Source organism: Rhinolophus hipposideros, assembly GCF_964194185.1.
Source record: "Rhinolophus hipposideros genome assembly, chromosome: 19".
Taxonomy (NCBI): domain Eukaryota; kingdom Metazoa; phylum Chordata; class Mammalia; order Chiroptera; family Rhinolophidae; genus Rhinolophus; species Rhinolophus hipposideros.
The window spans coordinates 32,806,617-32,827,155 of NC_138065.1; the positions used below are offsets into that span (position 1 = coordinate 32,806,617).

The 20,539-nt window shown below is 37.5% G+C and overlaps 1 protein-coding gene across 1 annotated transcript in view; it reads left to right on the forward strand.

Annotated features, from left to right (window-relative positions):
- Positions 1-19,956, forward strand: part of LOC308487205 (membrane cofactor protein-like) — a 46,499-nt gene extending 26,543 nt beyond the window's left edge. The window contains exons 7-12 of the mRNA XM_081025224.1: positions 2,643-2,690; positions 7,540-7,590; positions 8,090-8,125; positions 8,639-8,699; positions 17,064-17,147; positions 19,784-19,956. Of these exons, the coding sequence (XP_080881350.1) occupies positions 2,643-2,690; positions 7,540-7,590; positions 8,090-8,125; positions 8,639-8,699; positions 17,064-17,147; positions 19,784-19,841 (338 nt within the window). The 3' untranslated portion in view covers positions 19,842-19,956. The remainder of the gene's footprint in view (positions 1-2,642; positions 2,691-7,539; positions 7,591-8,089; positions 8,126-8,638; positions 8,700-17,063; positions 17,148-19,783) is intronic.
- Positions 19,957-20,539: the final 583 nt, after the last annotated feature.

Genomic DNA, 20,539 nt, shown 5'->3' on the forward strand with positions numbered 1-20,539 from the left:
GCAACCATTTTTCAGGATAAATTGAACCATGAATTTTTATCTAAATAAATAAAGAATGAAAGTCATAATTCATATAAATGAAAAGAAAGTGATAATTCCCAAGTGATTAATCCTGTATTATTATGTTTTTCAATATCAGTTCCTCTCAATACAAAACCTCTTATTTTAAGTCATTCACATTTAGTAACTTCTTGCTTATATTAAAATCACACTATATCCATTCATTTATCACTTTTAATAATAGAAGGAGGAAGAACACATTTGCAGCTATTTTAGTTCTTATTCTTAGTGATTCTAAAATTATTTGCCATAGTCCGCAGATATAAACAGGTATGTAAATTTGGGCAAGTTATTTAAACCTCAAATATATTTACTTATATGTACAATCATTTAATGTCTTAATTATTGGATGATTATAAAGCTTAAATTGGTTACACTTAAAGCACTTAGCACAGTGCCTGACATACAGGAAGCTCTTAAAGGAAGCTCATATGACTTAGAGCATCACTCCAATCAATATTAGTGAAGAGGAATGTCTGTGGCATTTGTTTCTAACATGTGTGTTTTTTGTGTAACCAATTTTGCTATTTTAATTCTTTTTAAAAGTGATCTGTTGACACATATTATTTTTTTATTTTTTATTTTTTTATTTTTTATTTATGTATTTTTTTTGTGAACACAAGTCATGGCTTTTAATTCTAGAAATAATAACCAGGGCAAAATTTTCAGCACAGGAGAAAACAGTTTTTGTTTGTTTGTTTGTTTTTGCTTATTGCACCTCCCTCATATCTGCATGGTCTTTTTCTCTTTGAGTGGCTATACAAAGAAAAAAAATTAATGATTAAAAAAAATCCATGGAGACATTTGTTTGATATTTGGTCCTGTCAAGAAGTCCACACTTAGGAAACATCCCTGGTTTCAAACAGCCCATAACATCTATTTACACTTGGTTTACAGGATTACTACATAAAAAATGCCATTGTGCTTTATTGGCCCAATAATTGTGTTATAGCTGTATTGCAAAGAATAACCCTTTTTGCTTTGGTTATGGCACATGTGGTTAGGTAGTAGATAGGAGAGCATGAACCAAATGTCTCCATGGATGTTTTGGACAGGGTCAAATAACAAGGGTCTTCTTCTTATTTTTTTTAATTAAAGTTTCTTGGGGGGACAATGGTTAGTAAAGTTACATAGGTTTCAGATATGGGTCTTGGATGGGAGACACATATCTTTCTGATCCAGGGCTGCGTTTCATTTCCCAGACTGTAAGCAGTTTGGTTCTTTTTATATAGTCCAATCTGAACTGGGAAATTACTGCTGTCTTCCAGAACAAGACTGGTATTTCTGCCAACTCCACCTCTCCCCACCTCATACAGTTATTCTTTTTGTCTTTACTGGGAATTTCTATTTGGCAACTGAAAGGCAGGGACAGTCCTTCTTTATTAAAACGAAATGGAGAACTTGTTGCATGGACAACTGATCAACTGCTCTGCTTAAGACTTGAGAGACTATTTTGATATGGTGGGAGGAGTGTCTTCCTGATTTCAGTGCTGCGATCCCTGACTTCTCTTTGGTTTAAGCATAAACCAGAGACAGGCATAGTGGGAAGAGCATTAGCCTGGGCCGACCTCACTCAGGGTCCTGGTTAGGCTCTGCTTACTCCAGTGACATCCTCTCTGTGGGCTTAGTTTCCTGTTATATGTGAGAGTGCTGTACTCAAGTAAATCTCAATTACTGGCTTCTAATTTGTTGGTATATTTCTGATTGTCCCAATATTAAAAAGGATTGAGGGGAATTATACACGTTAATGTGGTAATAGAACACATTTTTATAATTCCTGTATACTTGGTACATTGTAACCACCTTGAGTACCTTAGCTGAGTGCGGTGAGGTTTGGGGGGAAAGAGATGGTTTTTTGGTGGACTGCTATATTAAGATTGCAGGTGAACTTCATACTCATCAACACATCCATGTTTACTTACGTGGTCCTAGTGGGTTTATGCGCTGTGGGATACTGTGTTTGTTGATATGCTCTTTTGAAAGAGTTGACCATAAGAATTCATTAAGGATTTATAAGCACTGATAGAGTTCAGTGTTTCAAAGAGAAGAGAGTTGATTGTGAGTAAAAGTTCATGAAAAGGAGAAACAGGGACTTTTTTAAAAATCAAAAATCAAAACTCCTCATGGGATTATTAATCATCTTTTCTAATCATCAGTTAGAGAAAAACTATGTGGAAAGAATCTATAGCAACATATATGATGATAAAGTAGATCTGATTTTGCTAATATGAAACTAGGTTCATGAAATATTAAGTGGAAAAGTGTACAGATCATTTGGTATGATACTACTGGATGGTATTCTTTTAAATAAATGTTTTCTCTGAACACATTATGATTTATTATTACTTCTAGGGTTTTCATTATAAAATATAAAATTATAATGAACATTCTTATACATATATGTTTATGTACCTGTGTAAATATGTATTTAGGTCATATTCCCAGAAGTAGAAATGCAAAGTTGAAATAGTATGCATATTTTTCATTTTGAGGCATAATTGATCTTTCCAAGAAATAGAAAAATCATATTCATAATTTTGTATTGATAATGCTAGTGAATGAAATCAAATTTATTTTTCCAGGTTTTAAGCCTACTCATCCAACCAAGCCTCCAGTTTCAAGATATCCAGGTTCAGTGACTTTATCCAATTTATACTGTTAAGGATTTCATACAGTGATGGGTGAAAAGTCATGTCTTATTTTAATTTGCATTTCTTTCATTATTAATGAGGCTAAACCTATGTCTACATTTATTTATTCATGTCCTTTGCTCATTTCTCTGTTAGGTTTCTAAAATATTATTTTTGTTGATTGTGAGAGCTCATTACAAATTAAAGGCCTGTTAAAATGTAGTGAACATTTTTTCCAGGTATTTTTGGCCTTAATTTTACTAGTTAGTTTTCTTTTAAAATTTTTATACTCTACTAATGGATATAGATTCCTTTTTATAACTTTGTTACATGAGTATTATACAGATGTATTTTTGTAAATTTTCAAACTTTGCAAAAATATACAGAGTAAAAAATTAGTTCTCCTCTTTGTCTAGTCCATTGTCTGAGTTAATCACTGTTAATAGTTTAGGTGTCTTTTTACTATTTCTGTACTTAAATATCTTTATATGTATAGTATACATATTTTAGCATTTTTTTCCTTTTTTCTTAACCAGAAATGGGATTGTGTTGTTCACATTTTTCTAAAACTCTCACATTTTACACTTACTGTCTTGGATTGGGGTTATATTAAGATTGATCCCCATCCTTTATAATGATAACTTTAACATATACCATATTTTATTTAACTTTTTTCCTGGCAGTGGTCATTTATATGCAGAAGTCATTTATATACCATTTAGATGGTAGGGTGTATCTATCTTGTCCCTAATGGCTATGAGTGTTGTGTCTTTCTTATAAAAGCTTTAAGTTTCACTGTGCTCAAATTATATAAACATTTCAACTATATGTTCTGATTGCATTTAAATTGTTGGTACATCTGAAATTCACTATAGTGTATGGAATGAGATTGGGTCCCATCCAGTGGCTAAGTAGCACCATTTGTGGAATAAGTTGTTTTCTCTCCAATTTTTTTATCATGCATTAAAATCGTAGGTGTATTATCTTCATTTCTGTTCCCTAGATTCTGTCTGTTCTTGTGCCAGCATCAAATTGTTTTCTTAAATGTAGTACTGTAATATATTTTAATATCTTGCAGAACACTTCCTGTTCAGAAGTGTGCAGGCTACTCTCATGTTAATTTTTCCGGATCAACTTTTATTTAATTTTTTTTTTACCAGTTGTACATTCTAAATGTACAGTTCAGTGGCATTAAGTACATTCACGTTGTTGTGCAACCATCACTACTATCTATCTCCAAAACTTGTCATCTTCCCAAACTGAAACTTTACACACACTAAACAATCATTGCCCATTCATTCCCCTCCTTTCTACTCCAGTAACCCTATGCTTATTTCACATAGCATAATGTTTTCAGGGTTCATCCATCTTAGAGTAGCATGTATCTGAACTTTTATTTTTATGGCTGAAAAAATGCCATTGTTTATGTATACCACATTTGTTTATCCATTAATCTGTTGGTAGATGCTTGGCTTGATTTCACCTTTGGCTATTCTGAGTATGCTTCTCTGAATATTGTCATTCAAGTATCTGTTGAGTTTTCAATTTTGGGGGTATATACTTAGGAGTAGAATTGCTGGGATTTATGGTATTTCTTTATCTAATTTTTTGAGAAACAATCATACTGTCACAGCGGCACCATTTTACATTTTCACCAGTGATGCACAAAGGTTCTAATTTCTCTACCTCTTTGCCAACACATATTATTTTCTGTTTTTCATTAATGACAATCCTATACCTGGTAGGTAAAATCTGTGAAGTAGTATCTCATTGTGGTTCTTATTTGCATTTCCTCCTTGATTAGTGAAGTGTAAAGCATCTTTTCATGTGCTTATTTGCTATTTGTACAGGTCTGACAACTAAGTTCACGAACTTGCCACCGTGCACTTACATGGGCAGCACTGTACAAATAGCTCGGTAAGGTTTCATAACCTCGGTATATCAGTGTCTCACCGCTGTGTTCATGTTGGTGCGTGGCGGTGTCTTGCTGAGTGGTGTTCATTATGTTGGTGTTTTTTTGTGTGCCGTTGAGAGAATGTCTGAGCTTGAAGTAGAGCAACAAACAAACATTATATTTCTTGTTAAACTTGGCAAGAGTGAAAGCAAAATCAGGGACATGGGAGTCCAAGTTTATGGGGATAATGCCATGAAGAAAACAGCAAATGGATTAAACATTTTTCTGAGGGGAAAGAACATGTCACTGATGAACAGAGGTCAGGGCGGCCAGTAACGAGCAGAACTGATGAAAACATTGCAAAAATCATCAAATTCTGCGACAAAATTGTCGGCTGAGTGTGAGAAGCATAGCAGACCAAGTAAACATTGATAGAGAAACAGGAAAACCTTAACTGAAAATCTTGGCATGAGAAAGGTGTATGCAAAAATGGTCCCAAAGGAGCTCACCGATGAAAAAAAAGCAACAGACAGTCGAAGTTTGCCAAGACCTTTTGGAGAGGCAAGACAATGTTTTGGGCTGTGTTATCACTGGTGATGAAACATGGGTGTACCAATATGACCCTGAAACAAAGTATCAAAGTGCACAATGGAAGTCAGTCAGTTCTCCATGACCAAAAAAGTTCTGTCAGTCCAAATCAAGAGTCAAAACGATGTTGCTAAACTTTTTTGAAATCAGAGGGAGTATTCATATGAATTTGTACCAACTGGACAAACAGTTAACCAAGTTTACTATTTGGAAGTGCTGAAAAGGCTGTGTGAAAAACTTAGACGAAAACAACCTGAACTTTTCACCAATTCATGGCTCTTGCATCACTACAATGCACTAGCTCACATGGCACTGTCTGTGAGGGAGTTTTTAGCCAATAAACAACTGTATTGGAACATCCTCCCTACTCACCTGACCTAGCCCCCAGTGACTTCCTTCTTTTCCCAAAGATAAAGGAAATATTAAAATTTTGGTGACATTCAGGACATCAAGGGTAATATGACGACAGCTCTGATGGCCATTCCAGAAAAAGAGTTCCAAAATTGCTTTGAAGGGTGAACTAGGCACTGGCATCAGTGCATAGCTTCCCAAGGGGAGTACTTCTAAAGTGACCATAGTCAGCAATTCAGCAATGGGGTACGTAGCACTTTTTCTAGGATGAGTTTGCGAACGTAATTGTCAGACCTCGTAATAACTTCTTTGGAGAAATGTTATCAAATCCTTTGCCCATTTTTGATTTGGGTTGATATTTTTCTCACTGATATTTAGGAGTTCATTATATATTTTAGATATTTGTTTGTTACCAGAGATATGATTTGTGGATGTTTCCTTTCATTCTGGGAGTTGTCTTTTCACTCTATTGATAGTGTTCTTTGATGCTCAAAAGACGTCCAATTTCTTTGTTTTTTTCCTTCTGTTGCCTATGTTTTTGGTGTGACATTCAAGAAAGCATTGCCAGATCAAACAGCATGAAGATTGTCCTCCATGTTTTCGTCTACTAGTTTAATAGTTTTAGCTTTTATATTTAGTGTTGATCCATTTTGAATTAATTTTTGTATGTGATATAAGGGTCAAACTTCATTCTTTTGCTTGTGGATATCCAATTTCTCAAGAAACTTTTGTTAAAAATCTGCCCTTTCCCTACTAAATGTTCTTAGAAGCTCGCTGTAGACAATCATTTGACCATATATGTGAGACCCTCTATTCAATTACATTTGTCTGTATGTCTTTATGTCAGTGTCATTTGGTTTTGATTGTTGTAGCTTTGTAGTAAGTTTTGAAATCAAGAAGTATGAGTCCTCTTAACTTGTCTCTTCTTTTTCAAGATTGCCTTGACTACACTGAGTGCCTTAAGATTCAATATGAATTTTAGGATGGGCTTATTTATTTCTTTCTGCAGAAAGCATCCTCAAGATTTTGGTAGGGTTTACACTTCATCTATATGTTTTTTGTTTTTTTTTGTAGTATTTATGTCTTAATATTAGGTTTTCCAGTCCATCAACACAAGATACCTTTTTTTTTTTCATTTTTGTCTCCATTAATTTCTTTCTGTACTATTTTGTTATTTTCAGTGTATGAGTCTTTTACCTCCTTGGTTATTCTAAAGTATTTTATTCTTTTTGATGTTATTATATGTGGAATTGTTTTCTTAATTTTCTTTTTGGATTGCTTATTTTGATGTATAGAAACACAACTGATTTTTGTATGTTGATTTTTATAGCATACAGTTTTGCTGAATTCATTTATTAATTCTGTCAGGTGTTTATTATTTAAAATCTTTAGTGTTTTCTATGTAAAAGATCATGTCATCTATGAACAGATAATTTTATATTTTCCATGCCAATTTTGATGGTTTTTATTTCTTATTTTACCTAATTACTCTGACCCAAACTTCCAGTATTATGTTGACTAGAAGTGGCATATGTGGACATCCTCTCTTGTTACTAATCTTAAGGGAAAATTTTTCAGTCGTTTACCATTGACTATAATGTTAGCTATGGGTTTTTTAATACATGACCTTTATTTTGTTAAAGAGTCTTTCTAATCCAGATGAACTTCTAAACTACTTTCAAGCCCTCCACTTTGTAAAAAATTTTGGGTAGCATCACATTAAACACAAGGCTAATTCTGAGAATACAGTAATGATAAATTTACTTGTTGTACCACACAATATTGTCACAGGAAATGTCAATAGACAGGAAGAAGAATGTTGTTGACACTGAATATAAATTTCTAAGATTTTCTGATACCATCATTAATGAGCAACACTAATATAATTAATAAGGAAACTGAAATTATAAGCACTTTTGTACAAAGGCAAAAAATCAAAAACAATGAATTTATAGATCTTTAAGCTTTATTTAGTCTTTCTGTCTATTTTAACTATTTCCTTTTTTTTTCTTTTAGGATATCCCAATCCCAATGAATTACCATCAATTGAAGACTTTGAGGAATTAGGTATTATTTAGTTATTAATAAACCTGCATTATAAGACCATAGAGTTCTACATGAAAATATCACGTTCATTTATTTGTAGTTAGGGAAGAAATAAGATGTCACCAATTATTAATAATTGATATTTACAATTATTTTCATATTATAGATACCATGACAAATGTAAGTGGTAGTATGTGTAGACACATAGGTAATTTTCTCTAACCTTATGAATTCTAATTGTGTTGTTGATCTTTCCTAAACAACCTGGTATGGTAACTATAGCACAGAACAATGACAAGTGAGGTTCCTATTGAGAGTTTCTCAGGTGGATCCTATATCTGGAATCTATTCGAAGTGTTCTGTGATCAAAATAATATAGATGCACTAGCAGTCATACTAAAACTAGATTGGTAAGTGTTTTTGCTGTAGTTTTTAGATTATCTGATCAAAATTAAAATGTAACTATCTAGGACCCATATATATGCTCAATATCTTCAAAACTGTTTTCATTTTTCCTCAGATCCAGGAACCATTGCTTTAATTATTTTGACTATACGTAAGTATCCCAAGCCTGGATACTACTTAAATCAAAATATTACTGTAAAGAAGTATTATTTTTTAAAGATTTTACAGTTTCTATAGTTTTTATAGGTTGAAATTAAGTAAACCAGTCAATAAACACCTAACGTTTTATATGATACACCACTTCATGTTGGTGATTATATATTATTTTTTGTATTCTATATGTCCACTTTTAACAAAATTCTAATTAATACATGTTTTTTCAAGAAGATTAGTCATAAGAGTTTGTATTCCATATATGCTTTTGGTAATTTTCTAAATTAAGCAAGGACTCTGCTGTGACTTACTGTGTGGACTGTTTTAGTGATTCCAGGGAATTGCGTTTAGACAGTAAATAGTCCAGGTGGAATCTAAATTTATATGTGCTTAAATAAAATAACATTTCTGACCACTGAAATGTAACCAATATTTCTTTCTTCTTCTAGATTTTGAATTTTGGAAATTATTTTTCAGAGATACATGTCATTTGTTCTCTGGTTTCTTATAGTTGTTGGCATTGCAGTAATTTGCACCTGCGTGTACAAATGTCTTCGCAGAGAGAAGAAAGGGTAAATTAAAGCATGTTTCTTCTACTTTATTGGTCCTTCTCACTCTTGACATACTTTTGTGTCACTTTTGTTTGTACTCTGTTTTGCATGCCCTCTATTTTTAAAATGTGCTGTATTAGTGTGCCATCGGAATTACATTTCCTTACGAAAAATATCTTCAGCTGCTTTTAATATTATTGCAACAAGAGTAATCTGTGCAGACTTGCTTCAGCTATTATATATGTAACTGGAAGAAAATTTTTTGTGGGGTTTGAGGTTTAAGTTCTGCAGCAAATCTTAGATCATTATGGGGCCTTCCCTACCCTAGGTATACTCTATTTCCTAAATTGGGCTAGTGGCAGGGTTAAATTTAAATAGTTCACTGTGGAGACTTTGACAGTTGTATTCACTGTAATTTTTAGGATGAAAGCTTCCATTTGTCTGTATAAGTTAGGAAGTTAATAAGAAGCTCTGTAGGTATCTCATTCAAATACCCAATTTGATTTCTTTTCATTTAGACTTTTTATTTATGTAAGTTAAACAGGGGAATTAGAAGCAACACTATTTGTTTTTTCTGTTATGTTCTCGTAATTTACAGCAACTGATGGGTTAAATAAACTTAAAGTTACTGAGAGGGATAAGATTTCAAGGCACTGAATTAACTTTACCTGCCTTTTTATCTATAAAAATTGAAAAAGGTGGGCGTAGAATAGAAAAAAAGCAGACAAACACAGATCTTCTAAGGAAAATAGCGTTTTTAAAAATCAAACTTAAATTTTAACGAAGTAATTTACAATTTATGAAAGACAATAAATCCTGGAGCGTAGACCAAAATTAGGTAATTTGGAATTTCTGATTTTTAGTGACATTTTTTCCTGTAGTTTTTGAAATATCTTTGAAATCAGAAATACAATTTTAAGAATTTTGGTATTCATAGTTTTATGATGTTAATTTAAAAGCTAAAATGAGAGCCAACAAGTTTTTCTTTGGGATCAATGAATTGCAATTCTTGCAGCACAAATTCAGGCAGAAACCCGTATAGTGTCCTGATTACAGGGTGAAGCTAAAGGGGTTTTATGAGAACTAGAATGGAATAATTACACGAGCAGAAAGAATTTCTATTGGCATTGACAAGCAGAGTGACTCTTTAGCTATGCATGATTGGTTACTGATTTTACCTTCCGATAGAAAGTCCACAATTCTTAGTCCTTGCAATCAGGATCCTGCTGGCTTTACAAACATTTGTAAGGCAGTGATGCTTTGGTCCAGTCCAAAGGTTCTTTTGCCCAGTGCAAACATTCCAAAGATTCAAAGAGCAAGACATGCAAGGCAGTTCCTCTAGAATGGCACTCTGGCTCCATTTTAAAATTGCTCCCCTTATGTCAACTTTTACAGCAATATCTTCTTTTGTATTAATCACCTGGTTTGGGCTATGTAATAAAAGTACAATTTTCAATCATAAAGAATTCAAACGTTTTTTTATATTATTGGCTATCTTTTTTAAATACGCATTATGCTTTCATTTGAATCCCAAATCTTATATTTTTGGAACATATTCTATGCATATTTATATTTTAATCAGTTAGTATAATTTTAAATTACATATACACAGGAGCGTGAATAGGAAATGCTATCAGTTGGGTATTTTTACAAGTCCAAAAGGTTTGTGTAGTGTGGACAAAAAGGGGGTCCTAGGAATGTAACCACACAGGGTGATCAGGTCATAAATTCCTAACTGGGCAGGTCATGGTAGATAGTCACACCATAGGCATATACTCTTTTTCAATAAAAGTTTTATTGCCTTAAGCAAGCCCTGTCCATTGTTTTTGTGCATCTAGATTAACATACCTTTAAAATATGTGTAACCACCCTCAAGAGAACACAGAATCTTAACTATCCTGTAATCCATTCCCTGCCTTGCTTTCTTCTACCTTCATATAATCTTTCTTACGTTCCCTCCTTAATTTCAAATGTGTAAAAGAGAATGCAAAGTTATCATTCTCCAAAGCATTTGAGATCTTGCTTCCCAGCAATTGTCAGTTTTGGCTCAAATAAACTCATAACAGTTCTCTACAGGTTTGGATGTTTCTTAATATTGACAGAAATAACTTCTCAAGAAAGTAAAAGAAAATTGTTTTCTGCTTCTCACTTTCCTTCTTTGTTTAAAATATCACTGCACCAAAATACTTAAAGGTTCCTTAATAAGTATAATAAAACTCTCTCTAGCTAACTGTTAATGGGTCTTGTAACCTGAACATCCAGTTCAAGATGGTGACGTAGGAGGATCCTAAACTCACCTCCTCTCACAACACACAAAATCCACAGCTACACATAGAAAAATTCCCTCAAAGAGATCCAAAAACTACTGACCAACTACCACACATCAGTTGGAGAGAAAAACACTCAAAATGGATAGGAGAGGCTGAGACACAATCTCTCCATACACCCCACCCATGGCATGGTGACCCACAGTCAGGTGGGGACTCATATCTCTGAGCTTCTCCCTGAGCAGTGAAGTGTTTGAACCCCACATCTAGCACTCCATCTTTTAAGTTCTGCACCTGAGAGATGGGCTACCAAAACATCTAGCTTTGAAAGCCAAAGGCTATAGTGAACTGAGATATAGTTCTTAAAGGATTCAGCCAGTTAGCTGTGGCTAACCCCCCAGGGCACAGTGCAGAAGTAGCTGACTGAAACACACAAGTCTTTCTATGAAAGAGATCTATCTGCTTATCTTAAAAGCTTCAGACTAACTTCCAGTCAAGATGGTGGAGTAGGTGAACTCTGTGCTCAGCTCATCCTACAACCACACCAAAATTTCAACTAAATTATAGAACAACCATCACTGAGAACCACCTGAAGACTAGCTGAGCAGAATTCCTATAACTAAGAATATAAAAAAGAAGCCACCTCAAGACTGATAGGAGGGGTGGAAATGTGGAATGGGCATGTCCCACACCCACAGTGTGGCAATTAAGAATTGGGAGGGCTATCCCTGCTGTAGAGGTCTGCCGTGAGGATCAAGGAGTCCCAGCCCCACACTGGGTGCCCCAGTCTGGGGAACTAGTGCTGGGAATTGGAGTCCCCATAACATCTGGCTTTAAAAACTATGTCCCAGTAAGACGGAGGGCTACAGGAGACGCAGGCACTACTGGTCTGAAAGGGATAGCGCACAGAGTCACTTGCTCACAAACTAACTGTCTCAGGACCCCAGTGCAAGTGCAGCAGCTCAGAAAGTACCAGGAAGAAATGGGGAGGAGCTAAATTGATAAGCTTCAGGTTGAGGGCTGTGGCGGCAGGGATCAGCAGCGCTCCTAGGAGACAGAAACCCTAATAGACACCATTGTTCCTTTTCTGAACTCTCCTCCCACCCAGCTGGCCAATCGCAGGCAGACACCAAATGTGAGCTCTCCATTAACATGGGTAATGCTGTTCAATAACGCCTGGTGATTCCTTCAGGCCTTGCGTCATCCAACTCAACACACCAGGCCCAAGCCTCTTCTAAGCAATTGTTCTACACAAGTGGCCTATCTTGACTTATGGTGAGAACTTCCTAAAATTTCTAAAAGGTCCACAAACCCCACCCAAACAAGCAGCAATAGGCCTCAGTGTGCCTTGTTCCTCTTGCAAGGTGGCCCCAAGCACAACACAAATGGTGACTGGTCTTAACTTCCATTGTAACTCCCTTCAGGTGGCCCCAAGTCTGGCATAAGTTGTGGCCATGCTTAGCTTGGAACATAGCTGCAACTAAGTAACCACAAGCCCAGCAAAAGTAGCAGCTGGCCTCAGCTCACATAGTGGTGCCCACCAAAGACTTGCAAGCCTGGCACAAGTGGCAGCAGAACACCGTTCCCAGCATACCCTCTTCCAAGCACCTCCAAGCCCAACACAAGTGGCAACCTATTGCAAATCACTTTGTAGCTCCTACCAGCTGGCTGTAAGCCCAGCACAAGCAGGGGATGATCTTGGCCTGCACTGGAGCCCCTCCCAAGAGGCTCCAGAACCAACACACCCAATGGCTGCTTCAAACCATACCAGAGAACCATCCAACCATTTCTACAAATGACACATCCAAAGGGCAAACTTAGCTGTCATCAGAGCTTCACTAAAGTAACTTCTGCTCCATAGTGGAGTCAGCCCCCACGTCAGTTTGTTTACTATAGTTCCGGCCAGCCCTCACAGCCAGACAGCCTGAGGAGCAGCCCTTCCCATGGATGTGCCAACAACAATCAAGACTCAAACAAACAGGCACATACAATTCACACAAAGGACACCCCTGGAGAACCTGGCTCAGTTTACAAAGGAGACTGCACCACTGGGCCCCTCACAACACCTATTATATAAGACCAAGACCAGAGATGTATTAGATCTGCCTTATACATAGAAACAAACACAGGGAGTCAGCCAAAATAAGGAAACAAGACAAAACTCCAGGAAAATAACTAAAGGAAATGGAGACAAGCAATCTAGCAGATACAGAATTCCAAACTGGTTAAAGGATGCTCAACGAACTTAGGGGAAGAATAGATGAACTCAGTGAGAAGTTCAACAGAGATGTATAAAACATTAAAGATTGTGGTATAAAACAAAAAAGAACTAGTTAGAAATGAAGAATACAGTAGAGAGAATCAACATCAGATTAAATGAAGCAGAGGTTCAGGTGAATGAAACAGGTGAAATTATACCAAACATTCAAAGAAGAATCACTACCCATCCTTCTCAAACTATTCAAACAAATTAAAAAGGAGGGAAGGCAGCATTACCCTGATACCAAAACCAAAGACATTACAAAAAAAAGAAAAAATGATAGGCCAATATCCCTGATGAACACAGATGCAAAAATGTGATACACCACATAAACAAAATGAAGAATGTGATCATATGATCTTGTCAATAAATGTAGAAAAAGCATTTAACGAAAACCAGCATCCATTTATAATGAAAACTTTCAGGTGTATACACTTTCAGCAAAGTGGGGATAAAGGCAACATAACATAATAGAGGACATATACTCGTATGACAAACACACAGCTAACGTATTCAATGGTGAAAAGCTGAAAGCTTTTTCTTTAAGATCAGGAACAAGACAAGGATGTCCACTTTCACCACTTTTATTCAACATAGTATTGGAAGTTCTAGCCATAGCAATCAGACAAGAAAAAGAAATTCCTAAAGGCATCTATATTGCAAAGGAAGAAGTAAAACTATCGTTTACAGACGATATGATACTATATAGAGAGAACCCTAAAGATTCCACCAAAATATTATTAGGACTAATAAATGCATTCAGTGAAGTAGCAGGATACAGGATACTAACTGAGCCAGTTAGTTATTGAGACATTATTTGCATATTTATACACCAATAACAAACTATTGGAAAGAGAAATTAAGAAAAAAAAATCCCATTTACAATTGCATCAAAGAACAAAATACCGAGGAATAAATTTAACCAAGAAGGTAAAAGACTTATACTCAGAAAACTACAAGACATTGTAGAAAGAAATTGAAGAAGACAAAAATAAATGGGAGCACATAATGTGCTCATGTATAGGAACAATTAGCATCATTAAAATGTCCATACTACCCAAAGCAATCTGCAGATTCGGTGCAATCCCTATCAAAATACCAATGGCATTTTTCACAGGACTAGAACAAATAATCCTAAAATTTATATGGAACCAAAAAAGATCCTGAATATCCAAAGCAATATTTAGAAAGAAGAACAAAGTTGGAGGTATCATGCTACCCAATATCAAACTATTATTACAAGGCCATAGTAATCAAAGCAGCATGGCACTAGTATAGAAACAGACACATAAATCAAGGGAACAGAATAAACAGTCCAGAAATAAACCCCATATGGTCAACTAATGTACGACAATAAAGGCAAGAATATGTAATGGTGTAAAGACAGTCTCTTCAGAAAATTGTGCTTGGGAAAACTAGACAGATACATGCAAAAGAATGAAACTGAATCACTTTGTTACACCATATACAAGAATAAACTCAAAATAGATTAAAGACTTAAATTTAAGACCCCAAACCATAAAATTCTTAGAAGAAAACATAGGCAGTAAACTCTTTGACATTGCTTTTAGTAATTATTTTTTTTGAATATGTCTCTTCGGGCTAGGGGAACAAAATAAAACATAAATAAATAGGACTACATCAAACTAAACATTTTTGCACAGCAGTGGAAACCATTAACAAAACCAAAAGACAGCCTATTGAATGTGAGAAGATATTCAGCAATGATACATCCTTAAGGGGTTAATATCCAAAATATATAAGGAACTCATACAACTTAATACCAAAACCCCCTAAACAATTCGATTAAAAAAATGGGCAGAGTACCTGAAATGATATTCTTCAAAGAGGACATACAGATGGCCAATAGACACATGAAAAGGTGCTCAACATCACTAATCATCAGAGAAATGCAAATTAAAACCACAATGAGATATCACCTTACACCTGTCAGAATGGCCATCAATAAATCAAACAAGTGTTGGCATGGATGTGAAGAAAAGGGAACTCATGTGCACTGTTGGTGGAATTGTAAATTGGTGCAGCCACTATGGAAAACAATATAGACGTTGCTCAAAAATTAAAAATAGAACTATTATATAACCCAACAATTCCATTTCTGGGTATTTATCTGGAGAAATCCAAAGCACTAATTCGAAAAGATAAATGCACCCCTATGTTCATTGTAGCATTATTTACAATAGCCAAGATGTGGAAGCAACCTAAGTGTCCACTGATAGATGAATGGATAAAGAAGAGGTGGTCCATGTATACAATTGAATATTACTGTGTCATTAAAAAAAATGAAATTGTAACATTTGTGATAACATGCATGGAGGGTATTGTGCTAAGTGAAATAAGTCAGAGAAAGACAGATGCCATATGATTTTACTTATACTTCAAATCTAAGAAACAAAATAAATGAACAAATTCATAGATACAAAGAGAACAACATTATGGTCACCAGATGGGAGGGGTGTGGGGTAGATGGGCAAAAAAGGTAAAAGGGATTTTGCCAGTTATAAAAATAATCATGAGGATGTAAGGTACAGCATAGGGAATATGTCAATAATATTGTAATGCATAGTGTCACATAGGTACTAGACTTCTTGGGGTGATCACTTTGTACATTATATAAATGTCTAATCACTATATTATACACCTAAAACTAACAATATTGTATGCCAACTGTAATTGAAAATTAGATACAAAAAAAAAAATCCATACTGTGCTTCACCTCAGCCTGGGTCAAGGAGCAGCAGAGCCCTTCCCTGTGGTGCCGAATATCTGAAGCTTTTGTGCTCTTCATATGTCACCATGGGCCCACACTCCCTGGGTGGAACAGGCATGGAACAGTGAGGGCTTTAATGTTGGCTGCACTCATTCTTGTTTTTGTCATTGTCAGGAATCCTGAAAACACAAAGTGAAATTTCAGGAAGGGACTTTAGGGCTCATTCAGTCCTATGTGTTCACTTTACAGGTAAAGAAGATGAAATCCAGGAAAGAGAAGAGGTTGCTCAACATAGGAACACATATGAGCAGTTAGACTAGAACTTGACTGTCTTGACTTCTAGTTCTGTGGTCTTTATAAAATGGGGAGGGCTGTCACCTAATATTTTTAGGAGAGCACAGAGTCACTATTTTTCATATGCAATCATTTTCTGTGGGCTTCCATCAGGTCTATCTATCTGCATGTCCATCAGTCTAACAAGACACAGAAATATGCCATAAACAGCCAAATACATCAGGGGAAGGGCCAGCACAAATGATGAGTACTGCAAGAGGCCCGATTCAAGTGTTCACCTGAGAAATGGACACGCCTTAGCCCACGTCCACAATTCCAAGCTGGCTCTGCACACAAGCTGAGTCTCTACTTTCTTATAAGTGAATGCAGACATAAATGAACCTGGCCACTAATTCATCCCTTTGAAGCCACTGCACTGCTTCACAGACGGAGGAGCCATACTTCTCAGGAAGGAAGAGGGGAGAAAGGGAGGAGAGAAAGAAGGTAAAGGAAGGAGGAAATGGCAGAAGTAGAGGAGGATATAAATTAACTCTGCTCTACCCAGAATAAAGGGATCCAATCCAGCCCACTAGACAATTCCTCAGCACTAACCCTGGTGCCTCTCTTACATTTCAAGTCCTGGAATAAGAAGTTTTGCTTTCTCATTTCTCCACCCAAAATAAAACTCAAACCTCTCACTTCCTCATCTTTTCACTTCCAGCTCAGATCTTAGAAGCAGCATCTTCCACACCTACCTTTGTGGCATGTCTGGCCCACTCCCCTGCAGCCTTGAATGCCACAAGAAGTTCTGAAATTTGCTCAGCTACAAATGTATTTTATTACTTCCTTTGCAGCTCCCATGCATTCTTGGATTTCCAAAGCCACTCCAGCATCAACCAGGAGCTGTTCGGAGACCCACGCAGCTGTTGTGAGGTAGCGTTATAGCTCCCAAGGCTTGGCAGAGGGGAACCTGGCAGTGAGTGACCAGTCTGTTACCAGAAATCTCACCTGTTAGGTACATGTCACATGAACAATCCCTGATTTAAGAGTCATGTTGTCTTTCCAGGGGTAAAGATATTATTTAAGATGAGCTGTAAGTTTGTGTATAAATGTATCTCTGTGCTTGTTATTTTTTAGCTTCTGAGTCCCTCATCCTCAGCTGTCAACTTCTACCCAGGTTGGTGCTGTCAGCCCTCACCTGAGATACCATCCAACATGGCTTTTTAAACTTGACGATTCTCCATGCCCTGATATTGCAGGTTCTCAGGCCTTATGCTCTCTCTGCCTCGCTTGGTCTCCCTTCTTATTTTACCAAATCATAGCTTCTCCTTTGTTTATATCTCACTTCTCGCCAGACCCCATTTCATCCCATTCAATTTATCAATCATTTATTGAGCACCCACTGAGGTCACACACTGGGGTAGCACTTCAGGGTTTGCAAAGAAACATAAAACGTAGTCTCTATCCTCGGAGAACTTCAATCTAGTAGTAGGAATAAGACAAGCACAGAAACAACTAGGGTGCAAGAAAGAATGCCTTCTAAAGTCGGGATGAAGTGAGATGGGAGGGAGAATCACACTGGCTTGAGGGGAAGTGGGTGACATTGAGGTGGGTCTCATGGTGTGTAGGATTTAACAGATGGCATTGGTAAGAAGGCATCTATCGTAGCAGGAAGTACACAAACAAAGGCAGTGAGGTAGGAGGGGCATACATGCTCCATCAAGTAAGGTTATATAGGCTGCAAGTGGCAGAAAAACCAATGGAAAGCTGTTTAATAAGAAGGACACTTATTATCTCGCATATCAAGTAAGTGGTCACAAGGTTGGTATGTTTAGTAACTCAATAATAGCAGGATTCTGTCAGCTTCTCTGCAGTTTTCTTGGCCTCCCTTCTCATATCTGAAAGGCAACTTCAGAAACTCTAAGCTCCCATCTTCACACAAAGTTCAAAGACAAAACAGAGGCATGTCTCTGATTCTTTCTACAAGTGAGGACTATGTCCCCAGAAGCCCCAGCACATTTCCCTTCATTGCCGAGGACAGCATCGCTTGTCCATGCCGTGACTGATCGCTGGCGATGGGAACTGGAATTGACAAACAAATCAGCATTCAGTTCCAGGACCTGGGGAAGAGCTCATGAAGCATTGGGCTGCCAGGTACTAAAATAAAGTGGGCGTTTGAAGTAACAGAGAATAGGGAGTTTCTGCCCCTATACTTTGGCTTTCTCCCTTTGTTGTAAGCCTTTGTACAGACAATTCTGTTTACCTTGGCTGCCATATTGACACTTTGACCTTCCCACTAGGAGCTCCCAAAGTGTTTTCCATTTGCCTACCCACACTGAATTACAGCCATTATTTTATTGTTTGCCAGCTCCACTCGATTCTGAGCGTGTTAAGAGCTGGGACCATTTTTCAAACTGCTTTTATGCCTAGCACAGTGCCTGGCCTACATTAGGTGTTCAGTATATGTTTGTTCAAGTGAATAAATGGTGAATAAATGAATGTGTGACTGGGGGAAATGAGGGAGGTAGATACAGGGAGGTACCATTTGAGGCCAGTTGTGTAGAGTTTATAGGTGGTTTTGCACCTCTCTTCCCTTGCATCTATGTGCACACATTGACCAAACTCCACAGCAGATGATGGGGGAACTGGTGCCAGGCAGCTCAGCACCACCTATAATAAGCCTATGGAACAAAGACGGGTAAGCGACTTCCAAGCTGTAACTTAACAGAATGTGAGTAAGCGAGGCCAGGAGGCGGAGATGAGGGAAGGGGGAAGTCCTCCCTGGAGAAGTTGGTGAAATATTCTTGGCTATTTAGTGGAATCTCAGAGGCACTACACTCACCTTGATAATTCAGTTCTTAATTCCAGGTAAAAGCCCATGATGACGATCACAGCCACAGACCTGATGAGGTTGAATATCTTTGTGTCGAGAAAACCTTTTTCTTGATAAGCCACCAGGAAGAATGTACAGTCAATAAAGCCCCTTGAAGCTTTTAGTAAATTCACATCTTACCGAGACAGACTGCAGGGCAGCGGGGCTATAACTATTCCTCCCACCCCATTGGAACCCAAGCAGGAGGGATCCCTGGGTTTTGGGGGAGGGAGCGTTAGTACCTCATCCTGAGCTGAGTGGTGCTCCATGTTCAATCATAATTCCTTCCGTCACTAATTCTGACGGAAGCAAAGACATAAGTAGGCCCTAGGAACAGGTTCCCTTCGTGTTAACCACCTTCCGTCTCCAGGGAGTTGAGCAATGTTATGTGAAATGAGATGTGAAACTGAGGTTGTGCGTGAAGCATTAGCGATGTATTGTGCTCTCTAGTCAGAAGGACCTGAGTTCAAATCCTGACTCTGCCTCTTACGAGCTTACAATGTTAGGATGTTGGGCAGATTCCTACACCTCTGAGTCTGCATTTGTTTCTTTGTAACATGAGGCTCATATTAGCATTTTCCTCATACAGCTATTGTGAAGAATAAACCATCATGCGTGTGCAGCCAAATGGAAGGTGCCTGTTACAGTTAGCATTCAATAAATATTATCTTTTACTCTTTTATTATTCTCATAATAAAAAAGAAGGCCTGCTTCTTTGGAAACCAGTGGGGTGAAACAAAAGGCTTCTTGGAGAAAATGAGTGATTTTATTCCACACAGCACTACATGAATTCAGTCCTGAAGAAATGTCCTCCCAGGAAGAGGGACAAACCAAAGGCACCACCAGAGGCTGAGGGTGATTTGTTTGAAAAGAATCCTACAATTGGGAAAGAAAACCAAATCTGCTCCATGAAATTGAGCTACAAATAATAAAAGTGTCAACGTGGGGTGGTGATCAGAATACAGACTCTATTGGAAAAAAATTCATCATAGTTCAGAAAAATGTATATTCAGGCACCTTGACAGTGCGCATCCTGTCCCTCTCGGTGTCACCCTGGCAGCGGGTCTGCTTCATGTACTGATAACAAGAAGAGAAAAGAAAAACGTTTCTATTTGTCTCCACGCTGAGCACAGCGGGCCCGCATAGCCATCCATGAGGACTGCACAGAGACCTGTTCCCAGCCTCAGGCATCCTCAGCCGCATCTAGAATGCAGCCTTCCCTCTCCCAGCTCAGAGGGAGGGCTGGAGAGTCTCCCCAAAGCTTCCTTCTTCCCTGGCAGCCTTGCCGTAGGAGAGCTGGCAGCCCAGGCAAAGGGGCAGGGTGGCGGGATAGCTCCCCGGAGGTCGAGAGCCCACTCAGGAGACTGTGGGTTAAAAAATATGACTGTGCCCTTTTTGGTGAGACACAGCAGGTCAGGCCACCCTGATCTGCACCTCAGGGCACTGGCAGCAGGACCC